The 12954-nt window shown below is 38.7% G+C and overlaps 1 protein-coding gene across 1 annotated transcript in view; it reads right to left on the bottom strand.

Moving 5' to 3' along the window:
• The window catches only part of dnah9 (dynein, axonemal, heavy chain 9), a 274955-nt gene that overhangs the window by 63122 nt on the left and 198879 nt on the right, over positions 1–12954 (bottom strand). The window contains exons 64-67 of the mRNA XM_047377712.1: positions 8012–8176; positions 4577–4717; positions 1901–2071; positions 1611–1733 (exon numbers count right to left, since the gene is read on the bottom strand). Coding sequence (XP_047233668.1) covers positions 1611–1733; positions 1901–2071; positions 4577–4717; positions 8012–8176 — 600 coding nt within the window. The remainder of the gene's footprint in view (positions 1–1610; positions 1734–1900; positions 2072–4576; positions 4718–8011; positions 8177–12954) is intronic.

Raw genomic sequence — 12954 nt, 5'->3', positions numbered from 1 at the left:
GACAACATAGCCTCTAGGATCATTCGAGCACTCAAACCCCTCCACCACGTTAAGGTGGCGGTGCAAGGAGGGGTCCAAAGATGAGCAATAAATTAAAAACTGTTGTGCATTATTCAGTTCTAAATTTGTGGATTTTAGGTAGTAAAGATAGAAACACTTTATGTACAGTGATTTGCAAATGTATTCATACCTCTTAAACATTTTCCTGTTTTGCGAAAGTGCAGCCGAAACTTCAGTGTGCTTTATTGGGATTTTATGTGACAGATCAACACTAAGAAAGTGGATACTTTTGAAGTGGAACAAAAGGGCTGCATGGTTTTGAAAATCTAAAAACTAAAAATATTAAACAAAAAATTGCAGCTTTGCTCATACAGAGGTGTTTGCCTGTTCTCTCTTTGCAAAATGACTCACGTTTAGGCAGGTTAGTTGGAGAAAAACTGTGAACACGTTTTACCGCAGATTCCTCTTGGTTTTGGCTATGACTGGGCTATTCTAACACACAAATACAAAACCATTCCACTCCATTATATCTCTGGTGGTGTGTATGGGGGTCATTGTCCAGTCTCAAGCATCCTGCAGCCTCAATCCTGATTTTCTTCCAGGATTGCAGGTCAGGATTTCTGTATTTAGCTAGATCTATCATTCCATCAACTCTGACAATCTACTCTGCCCCAGAACCATACTGGATTTCAGTCTAGTCTTAGAAAAGAAAACTGTTAATGAGAAATTCTATGTGCTGTCTACAAGCGCAATATAGTCCACTTCAGGTTTGCTTTCTTGTGTGATTATCTTCAGTCCGAAGATGAAGAACACTGCAAGTTCAATTTGATCATTCAATCATATTAAGATATGGAGCCAATGAACACTCTCTCTTGGACAAGCAGGGTTTATGATTAGCAAGCAGGTAGTCCAAAGAAATTACAGCCAAGACCAAAAAAAAAACAAAAAACTTTACTGACATCCAAGTCGGTAAACGCTTATAATGTCACTTTTGTCTGTTAAAAAGCCTCTGTGTTGTTATGTCTCTGTGCATGTGGTTGTGCTCTGAATCCTGCCACTGATCAACTGAGGAACAACAACCAACAGGAAGGAAGACGTTAATAGACCAAAGATGACTCTCATAGAGCTGGGCGGGTGTTCTGCATAGATAGACGGTTCACTATAAGCTAAAATCTGTTCACTGTATAGGGCTGAGTACGTGTTAAGGGAGAAACCATTCAACGTCCACCAATGGCCAAGTCAAGCCAGTCAGAGGCCAGTTCAACTGGTTATCTCTGGCATGATTTAGATGTGCCAGGCCTGTGGAGACATACCAGAACCGACATGCTACTATCTCTGCTCCAAAAGATGGTTCTGCAAATATTGACTCATTGGGGGAGAGTACTTCATTAGTTATACATGCACAGGTGTAGTTTATTATTTGTGAAAATGTTTGCATAGCCACCCACCCACAAATGCATTAAAGTTATAGTATCTCATTTTATTGGTTTGCTCAGGCACTAAGAAAAAATATCTGATTGTGCCACTTTACATTTCACAACACAACTCTGACTCATCCCTGTTGTCAAAAAAAGTTTTAAGGGGATAGCTATGTCTTCCTTTTTCTGTACCTTGATTCCTCCCCAGGAGTGACTGGATAGGAAATCCACTGGCGAAGTTACACTTGGTTGGACAGGATATCTCAGGAGGAAGTCCAGCTCTTTGGGGTTTATTTCATTATTCATCAGGAGTACCTGGGGACACGACAAACAGGAGGGCAATGTTGTATTCCCCACACAAACTGCAACTTCTTTCTGCTTGATTAGATCCAGACAAGGCACATAGTCCCAATAGCAACTCATTCAATGGCAGGCATGTATTCGAAACAAACCATGCAGAGGACGAAAGCTCCCCTTCATACCTGAAAGACAAGCTGAGCCATGTACGTGAGCTTGTCACACTCAAACAGGCCTCTAGTGGTGTACTGGAAGACTGAGAAGGTGATGCTGTCAATTAGGTTGGACACCCGCTGCTTCAAAGTCTCATCCGACTCAGCCTTAAGAACTGCTTTCTGGAAGACCACACCGAACGCCTAGAGATGCACGGGAGCAAGAAGAACACGCAGTCGGTTTTCCAGGTGAAAGACGCTGAAACAGTTTGAAAAGCCGCAGACTTAGCCAACATTTTGTTTAATTGAGAGAAATGAAAATGTGTGCATAAACTTTAACAGGTATAGATGAGTTCGTTTTAGGGGTTTTGGGATATTTTGCCCCCAAGATGGCTGCAAATTAACATCAGTCTACTTTTAAAGGCTGCCACTAATGAGGTGGAATGTCAATACACAAGAATAACACTAAGAAACAGCTCCTTAGGAGGGCTTGTAGTACACAATGTACTGTAGCTACAGTTATTATATTAAGCTTGATGTAAACTTTCTTAAAAGTGATTAGAGCATCATAAGACACTTTGCTCAGTCAGTCAGAAATCAAAGATTTAACATAACTATTTATTTACCAAATGAGAATTCTGGATTAATAAAACAGACCTCAAAGATGTTAAATAAAACTGATATAATTAATGACATTTATTTCTAGATGCAGCAGAGAACAATAATATGGAATCACTGGTTGATTTTAAAAGAAAATACTTGCCAAAGTCTTCAGTTAAAAGAGAGTGCTTTCAGACCTTAGCAAACACTTTAAACATCAGAACAGAAACATGTTAGGTTATCCTTAGATCTTTGATAACAGAATGAGTTATTGTAATTCTAGCTATGGAAGCTCCATTAACATCATGTCAGTCAGCTGACCACTTCCTACTCGTTCTCACTTTCTTGTTGTCAAAAACTACAGGAAACCTTTGTCTTACAGTTCAGAGGCTGATATATACAAGTTCTCTGTCCTTAAGCTCTCACTCTATTGATACAACTTCAATTCCTTTAGGATCCTGCTCTTCAATTGTAGAATATGTCCTGGAGAGGCAGTCGAAAGTGGATGCATTGAATAGCCTGGACTGGGCATAGCAGCAGGTGACAGCAAACAGCTGCGAGCCACAAGGAAGATATAATGGAAGAGGAGTCCAGAGTCATACTACTACTGCTCAAGGGGATTTTGCACAGTGAGGAACTAAAAATGGACAATCAGCAAATGGAGGGTGAAACAAATTACAATTTTGTGGATGATTTTTGTATTTGGTCACACTGAGGTGATTCTTACAGTAGAACAACAATTCAATTCAATTCAGTTTTATTTATATAACGCCAAGTCACAACGCATGTTGTCTCAAGGCACTTCACAGCAGTCATTTACATACATTCCAATTAGTCCTAACCATTGAACAGTGCAGTCAGATTCAGTTATTTATTCAAATTGGATAAAAAGTTTTTTTATCTAAGGAAACCCAGCAGATTGCATCCAGTCAGTGACTTGCAGCATTCACTCCTCCTGGATGAGCATGTAGAGACAGTGGACAGTCACTGGCGTTGACTTTGCAGCAATCCCTCATACTGAGCATGCATGTAGCGACAGTGGAGAGGAAAAACTCCCTTTTAACAGGAAGAAACCTCCAGCAGAACTAGGCTCAATGTGAGCGGCCATCTGCCACGACCGACTAGCAGCAAGTACAATAATAAGAACTGGTAAACTTGAACATAAAAGTAGGAGCATTAAGTTTTTATGAGATATCATAGGAAGCAAAAGGGATTTATCCACTGAAAAGCCAAACAAGAACCATGATCACATGTGTAACAGAAGGTTAACTCGGGGATGATTGGATGATTGAGTGATGAATCCAGAATCTGTACTGATTAAGAACATTTTTATTAATGAAGTCAGTGCCTCAATGATTTCAAGCAGTCAGAAAAGGAAGTGAAGGTTTTCTGTTTATGATTCTTTTTTTTTTTTCACTTGATCTCAAAAATATATCAACAGTGACGGCATCCATATTAAAAAGCAGGAACATTCAATTGATAAATAAAATAGTTTCATGTCATTAGTGCCATTTGCTAAAATGTAAAGCGACTCAGGGAACATCCTCCTGGAGGGGTGGTTCCTTATTTTTGCCAAACTGCACATATTTATTCACTAGGGTTGCACAACATATCGCAAATATATCACCATCACAATACCAGAGTAAAATATTTATAGCACAGTGAGATGATTCAACGTAACTCCAATAAATGTGGTGCAATGTCAGTTTATCAGATTTCCGCTCTTTTTAAACCTGTCCAAACAGCTCACCTTATAATGAGTATTATTTCATGTAAGGTCAAAGGTGTAAAAACTGTAAATGTGTTTTCATTTGATTATGCTGGGAAATAAGTTGTGTGAAGGCAGCTACCTGAAGAGTCCAGAGTGATTGCAAACCATATCTCAGGCTGCCTTCTCTCAGGCTCGCTGGCTGACAATATGAGAGACATTACGCTCTACATAACCACATTAGGGAGCCACAAACACAATAAAAACAGGGCAAAGAGCATAAAACATGATGAGCAAATGGAAGGAGGAGGACAGGAGAAGAGAAGTTGGGAGTGAAAAGACGGGTCTCACTGGGAGGCCTTGAGGTGGGAAGGAAATGTAGTGGGTCAATAGAGAGCTACCTTGAGTGAGAACTGGTACATGGGGTGGATTTTATTGAGATCGTTCATTATGAAGTACATTAAGGAAGCTCGTGCTGCTGCTGGCCGGTAGTGCTCCCGAGCCTCATTGATTTTGGCCTCTGTCACCTTGGCTTCTTTTACCTGCAGTAAAGATATCATACTTAAAACACAAAGAGACCGTCTGTACAATTATGCATAAATGCATGCATTGACTTGCACACAATGAAATAATTCAACCTCCAATGAAAAGCAGACCCAGTGACAAGGAATATTTGCAATACATGAAGTTTTCATTTTTTAACAGCTGCTAATGTAAATTTATATTTAAAAATCAAAATATGCATACATAGTGTTCATCCTGTCACAGGCCCACTCTCACAGTGTTAAAATAAATGTCAGTGACATTAGTAAATATCTAGCAAAGATGAGACACAAAGCTGACATAATATGATCTTCGGACCAATGAAAGAGAAACATGGGATCACTTGCTGTTAGAGAGAGGAAATATAGTGGGAATACACTGCATACAGATGATTAAGTATTAACTTTGAGACACAACCTCTGGATAATTAAGACGTTCTGGATTAAATTGTAAATTTAGAAGACGTACATTTAGAAGAGTAATAAATTTCACAGCAAGTACATTAACTACCAAATACCTTTTTAAAATATTTCACAGTACAGACAGATGACTAAAGCCGATTAGTCCTGTTAAATAACCACAGCATAGATATTTTTAAGACAGTAGTTGACTCGATGACCTGCTGACCTAAGAAAGAGTCTGTTTGCTTTGCGTGTTTCTAAGGGGCACACGAGTGAATCCACACTAAAAGATGTCAGGCTTTCAGTTCTGATAGGTTGTTTGTGTTGAAACTATCCTCAAGTTACTGTTTTCCAATTAGGAGGAAAGAGGGACAATGCTGAGAAGAATATTACAGAGACATGTAAAAATAATGTCTGCTAAGTCTTAACTTTTACTGTGAGACTTAATTCCTTTCTTAAGCAGTAATGATATACAGTTGCTCTCAAGTGTACAAACCCCTTTTCAAATGTCAAGCTTCTGTGATGTGAAAAAATGAGACAATGATGAATCATTTCACAACTTTTTCCACACACAAAATCTGATATTTACCCTGCATCATTCAAGTAAACAACAAACACATAAATGTGCAGACCCTTAAAGGGCTAACTTAAATTTTTGGAAGTTCTGTGAAGTAATTATTGATAATAGTTCCCAGTTGAAAGAAGACATATCCCTGTGACCTTGATGGAAAGCAAATAAATCCTTGGAGTACTGGACATTGTCAGGCTAGTTGGACCAACATTATCTTTTATTGCTGGCTTTTAAAACAACTCAAACTGAAATGTTTATATCAGTGGGATAGAAAATTATATTAGCAAATATTAACAGTCCAAAATTTCACCAGAGACTGTTATTAATGTCAATACTGTTTTGTTTAACTGAACAACATCAATGTTCTAATGTGAATTTACATTGTTTGAGCCTGCTGGGTGGTTTAACGCTGCCGCCCCAGTTTTAAAGTCCCTACACTGGCTCTCTATATGTCAGAGAATAGATTTCAAAATACTGATGTTAGTTTATAAATCACTGAATGACTTAGCACCAAAGTAAATTAAACGTTTGTTGTCGTATCAACCTTCCAGGCCACTTAGGTCTTCTGGTTCTAGTCTACTCTGCATCCCCAGAATTAGAACCAAACATTGAGAAGCAGCATTCAATTCTTATGTTCCATTAATCTGGAACAAACTTCCAGAAAACTGCAAAAATGCTGAATCCATGAGTTCTTTTAAAGAAATGTAAAAAAAAAAAAAAATTTTAGAGTTGTTTTTGATTCTTCTATTTAAAATATTAACTTAAACATATCAGTAAACGTTTCCACAGTGGATAAAGGTTTAATAGGATTTTCCACCTTGGAACAGACCCTGTATAGAACCTCTCTGTCCACAGAGAGAAGCAGTTTACTGTAAATGACCCCTCGCCGACAGACCGTGGCTGGCTAGGCTCTCCTAGAAGAAGTTAGGAGGAAGGTACAGAGCACCAGGGAGTCTCTGACTATTGGTTAAGACATGGACTAGTTTTAAAAGGAATATTTCCCCATTGTTGAGACGTATAATGGGTCAGAACAGTTATAAGGTGTTGCCTCCTCGTTTGATATTATATTAAGAAAATATGGGCCTAAAAGCATCGAGTGCGTTCATTAATTTCAATCTGTACTCCAACTTTTCTTTACTGTTTTTTTCTTTACTTTCCTTCATCATGCCACTGCAATGTACTTTCTTATGTTTTTTTATTGAGCAGGTGCTCAGTGGTGCCTTAATCCACCAGCTCTGCAGGTTTCCTTAGCTCCCACAGGATTGGAGTAATCTTTTGGATTTCAGTGGTGCCACACATATGTTATAATTGTCTTTTCTATGTAGCTCCCAATCACAACAAAAGTCTTTAAAGGTGACCATGCCTTAACAAAAAATGAGCACATAAAAATACAATAGAAAGCATTCAAAACCAGGCAATGCAAAAACTGACTCCTAATGATGTGAGTGTGGAAAAACGTTTGGATTCTGGTTATCAGGAGCAACAGAAAGTGAATGGCATATCTATGGAAACACAAAAAGTTCATAATTTGTGAGTTAAAACCATTCAAGTGACATCTTATTAGGCCTATGCAAGAAAATTCAATACCGCTGCTTTCTCAGTGGGCACCAGCAGGAGGGTGTCTTGTTTAAACATATTCACCAGGATGGTGACGAGGGCTTAAAATGTTATTTATTTATTTTCATGTTTGTTATTTTAGTTATGCATTTATGTTTTGTACTTTTTTTGTTTATTCATTTTGTACTGATTTAAAACCAAAAAGAAACCTGGAAACCTAGCAGGATTGTTTTCCTTGTTGTCCCAAGCCGCTGCCTTAAAACTGAGGTCCATACCAAACTGTGTATCATTACACCAGAAATGACACTGTTTGATTTTATATTAATATATACTCCCCAAGGTTACACTGAAGCAATTCCAGAAACTATAAGTCAGCTCAGGGTACAAAGATGTTGAGGAAAATGTTAAGACTGTCACTGTCGTGAAAAAGTATTTGAACCCTTACAGTATTCTATTTTTGCCTATTTTCACACACCTAAATGTCTCAGATCATCAAGCAGTTTAATATCAGACAATCATCACCTAAGCTAATTAAATAGGCAGTTTTGAAATAAAGTGATAATTTTTATTGAAGGAAAAAAGCTATCCCAACTAACTTTGGAAATATGTAGAAAAAGGAATTGCCTCCTTTGCTATCCTAAACACAAAATCATCAAATGGCTGGATAAACGGGTTTAGTTTTGTAGTTTTGACAAAATAGCAGCTACATGCATCATTAAATATATATTTATATATATATATATATATATGTATATAAATCAAACCTTCTGCTCTATCTCCGCAGCAGTGCATTTGGTTGTCTCCAGATTTTCCACGAGCTCTGTGTCTCCAAGGAAGTTTCCTGACGCCGAGGACAAACGGGACAGCAGGTTGTCTTCCAGTGTTTTCAGGGTGATCTTAAAACCATTCTGCTCCTTTGTCAAGTTGGACTAAGAAACAAAGACATTTTTTTGTGATAACTTTCAACATGTTAGAAGATTTCTCAAGTTTGTCATTTAAATGTGAAATGATAGGAATTGCACACAGTTGCGCAAAGACTGGGTCAATATGAGGATAACTATGCTGAAGGGCGCCTCAAAGTCAGAACTGACTGCATTGCTGTGAGGGCACAAAGCTTGTAGATAGATTAACTCACTTCCGTCTGATTGCTCACCTCTTACTTTGGCCAGTCGACCTCAGTGTGTTGAGGCCATCAGTTCGAGGGATAGGGAAGGCAGCTTTGATGCCACAGAACCACACACCCACCCACGTCGATAATGAATAATCTCTTGCGAAACTCTATATTTTTAATTATGAACCACCACAGGCCTTGGCAGGAGATGGACATAGAATTTCACATCATATGGATTAACGTACCCCTCTGTCTAAAACAGCTTAAACTCTTGACAGTCTTTTCTCTTTGTTGCAGCTAAAAATAAACAGTGGAGAAAGCTAAACTTTTCCTCAAAGAATGGAATTTGAGTGGCATTGTAAGAACAAAGTCGACAGGGCACGGTATTCCATTGTTTCATCCTGCATTGTCCTTCATTTCCGTCTGTAGCGTTTTCTTGTTTCTGCTTGATAATGACTTTGCTGAAGTTTCCCTTAACAAAACCTTTTTCTACAACCTTTGAATTATTGTACTTTCATCAGAAGGAGGGAGGCTGTTCGGGGAGACTTTTTTGAGTGGCTACATTCTCATCAAATGGTTCATATATTTTCACATATAACAGTGCAGTCAAATGTTCTTCTGAATGTTCCAAGACTACATAAAAATAAACTCAATACAACACTAAGAATATCCCACTCTGATCTGAGACATTGTATCAGCTCGGGTTGCCGATAAAAGCATTTAAAAATATTTCTATCAATAGTCCTTAATAAAACGCAGCTCCCTCCACTTATTGTTCGTCTGCTGTCTGTTTTGTCTGCAAATGAGTGACTGAAACAACCGGATTGAAACAAAGAAAATCAAGATGTTCTACTAAATCAGAACACGAACATGCTAATGCTAGCCCAGCACTGCACAAAACTTCATATAGAAAGTACAGGTCCTTCTCAAAATATTAGCATATTGTGATAAAGTTCATTATTTTCCATAATGTCATGATGAAAATTTAACATTCCTATATTTTAGATTCATTGCACACTAACTGAAATATTTCAGGTCTTTTATTGTCTTAATACGGATGATTGTGGCATACAGCTCATGAAAACCCAAAATTCCTATCTCACAAAATTAGCATATTTCATCCGACCAATAAAAGAAAAGTGTTTTTAATACAAAAAACGTCAACCTTCAAATAATCATGTACAGTTATGCACTCAATACTTGGTCGGGAATCCTTTTGCAGAAATGACTGCTTCAATGCGGCGTGGCATGGAGGCAATCAGCCTGTGGCACTGCTGAGGTCTTATGGAGGCCCAGGATGCTTCGATAGCGGCCTTTAGCTCATCCAGAGTGTTGGGTCTTGAGTCTCTCAACGTTCTCTTCACAATATCCCACAGATTCTCTATGGGGTTCAGGTCAGGAGAGTTGGCAGGCCAATTGAGCACAGTGATACCATGGTCAGTAAACCATTTACCAGTGGTTTTGGCGCTGTGAGCAGGTGCCAGGTCGTGCTGAAAAATGAAATCTTCATCTCCATAAAGCTTTTCAGCAGATGGAAGCATGAAGTGCTCCAAAATCTCCTGATAGCTAGCTGCATTGACCCTGCCCTTGATAAAACACAGTGGACCAACACCAGCAGCTGACATGGCACCCCAGACCATCACTGACTGTGGGTACTTGACACTGGACTTCTGGCATTTTGGCATTTCCTTCTCCCCAGTCTTCCTCCAGACTCTGGCACCTTGATTTCCGAATGACATGCAGAATTTGTTTTCATCCAAAAAAAGTACTTTGGACCACTGAGCAACAGTCCAGTGCTGCTTCTCTGTAGCCCACGTCAGGCGTTTCTGCCACTGTTTCTGGTTCAAAAGTGGCTTGACCTGGGGAATGCGGCACCTGTAGCCCATTTCCTGCACACGCCTGTGCATGGTGGCTCTGGATGTTTCTACTCCAGACTCAGTCCACTGCTTCTGCAGGTCCCCCAAGGTCTGGAATCGGCCCTTCTCCACAATCTTCCTCAGGGTCCGGTCACCTCTTCTCGTTGTGCAGCGTTTTCTGCCACACTTTTTCCTTCCAAAAGACTTCCCACTGAGGTGCCTTGATACAGCACTCTGGGAACAGCCTATTCGTTCAGAAATTTCTTTCTGTGTCTTACCCTCTTGCTTGAGGGTGTCAATAGTGGCCTTCTGGACAGCAGTCAGGTCGGCAGTCTTACCCATGATTGGGGTTTTGAGTGATGAACCAGGCTGGGAGTTTTAAAGGCCTCAGGAATCTTTTGCAGGTGTTTAGAGTTAACTCGTTGATTCAGATGATTAGGTTCATAGCTCGTTTAGAGACCCTTTTAATGATATGCTAATTTTGTGAGATAGGAATTTTGGGTTTTCTTGAGCTGTATGCCAAATTCATCCGTATTAAGACAATAAAAGACCTGAAATATTTCAGTTAGTGTGCAATGAATCTAAAATATATGAATGTTAAATTTTCATCATGACATTATGGAAAATAATGAACTTTATCACAATATGCTAATATTTTGAGAAGGACCTGTACTACTGGATAAGTGATTCTGTGTTCTTTTTGTGTCTCTGCTCTGTTCTCTCAAACCCCCAGTCGGTCGTGGCAGATGGCCGCTCATACTGAGCCTGGTTCTGCTGGAGGTTTCTTTCTGTTAAAAGGGAGTTTTCCTCTCCACTGTCGCTACATGCATGCTCAGTATGAGGGATTGCTGCAAAGTCAATGCAAGCAGCTGTCTACTGCCTCTACATGCTCATCCAAAAGGAGTGAATGCTGCAAGTCACTGAATGGATGCAATCTGCTGGGTTTTCTTAGAAAGAAAAACTTTTTATCCAATTTGAATAAATAACTGAATCTGACTGCACTGTTCGATAGTTAGGATTAATTGGAACGTATGTGGCCGACTCTGTATCATTCGATTGAATTAACTTTGTAAAGTACATTGAGATGACACGTGTTGTAAATTGGCACCATATAAATAAAACTGAATTGAATTGAAGTTATCTGGATAGATACATTGTGAGCAACAGTGGAAGTTTTGTTGGAGACTATAGCAGTACGTGTCGAGAGCCATGTGCTATTAAATCCTGAACCTGAATCTTCTTCTCAAGACAAAACACTAAAAATGGGTCGAGTATGGGTCTCCTGCCATGTAAAAGTAACCTGTCCATTTAAGACAAAAATGGACAGGCTATATAAGAAGTAGATTATGGTCCTGGCCTCACCTGTATCAAAATTTTAATTCTACAGAAAATCTGTGGAGGGAGATTAAGTTTTAAGCTGCCAAGCAGCACTCAAGTAAACTTATGTAAGCTTAGCTGCTCCTGAACCATGAGGTGTTAGTAGTAATTGGGATATATTGAAGAGCAGCTACACAAAAGGTTTTAAAAATCACAAATAGAACCTAAGAGATAGGCCTGATTGCATGACAAAGTCCAAAAACTGAACTCAGAGGCAACATTAGAGTGGCAGGAGAAGATTGATGAAGACATTAAGATCAAGACCTGGCCAGGGTCCTCATTGTAGGGAACATCAGAGAGAGCTGAAGATTTAAGCCTCTAAGTAGAAGCCAAGAAATCTGAAGGATTTAGAGTCTTTTTTTAGAGAATTGACTCAGAAACCCTCCTGAGATGTCAACAAACTTGGTCAAACTTGGCTGTTTTATCCAGTGTTTAAAATTTCTAAATAATGTTTTGCTTTGGTATCAATGTTTTCATTTTATGATTTAAATATATTGACTTTTGAACATAATTAATTCAAATGTGTTCATTCAAATCTCTGGGTTTTTCATTATTATTTTCAATATCATCATTAAAAGAAGACTGATGATTTCTCAGTGAGCAAGCTTAAAAAAAAATCACAACAGAATATTGTATCTATTTTCACCACTGCAATTAGATCAAGCTAAAGGAAATAATTAAGAGATCTATCATTAAAACAATATTTATTTTTGCTTAAAGGAAAGCAAATTTACATCACAAAAAATATGGTGCCTCTGAGTTTATTATTACATGCTCTAAATCAGTGGTTAATAACCAGGTTGCAGTAAACTGTTGCTAAAATGGCCCTCAAGGTTTTTTTTTTAGGTAACACAGGATGTAATCTGTGTTTTCTTAAACAAAGTATCCCTCTGCAGGAGACAGAAAATGATCACAGTGGGTTTTTTATGTAGTGGATAGAGTTAACTATGACCTTCTACATGCTTGCACTTACTTTCTTGAGGGAGACTAGCTTTGGGCACTAAAACATTCCCAACTGGATGCTGTAATGAGTCAGTTTTTAACGATTAGCTTTCCTCTGGCACATTGTAGTTGTAATTACCCCAGCTTGGGGAAAAACAAACAATTAACCAGTCAGCAGAACACCCTAATTGGTATTAAAATGAGGTATTACATCTATCATTTCTTTTGGCAAATGATTACTGGGTGCCACGATGCGGCCCTGTTAAGATAATTTAGGAAGCAGAGCATTACACTTCTCTCATTAATGAAAAAGATCTTTGGAAAAACTAGTCTGCTGCAAACACACACAGTGCACTCATACACAAGTTCACTATGAGGATGAGGTAACTTTTGTAAAAAGTGGTTGTAGAGGCCCCACCTA

This window comes from Girardinichthys multiradiatus, chromosome 10 (assembly GCF_021462225.1).
Source record: "Girardinichthys multiradiatus isolate DD_20200921_A chromosome 10, DD_fGirMul_XY1, whole genome shotgun sequence".
NCBI lineage: Eukaryota > Metazoa > Chordata > Actinopteri > Cyprinodontiformes > Goodeidae > Girardinichthys > Girardinichthys multiradiatus.
Note: the sequence above shows the minus strand (reverse complement) of the source record. Positions and strands in the feature narration are given on the sequence as shown.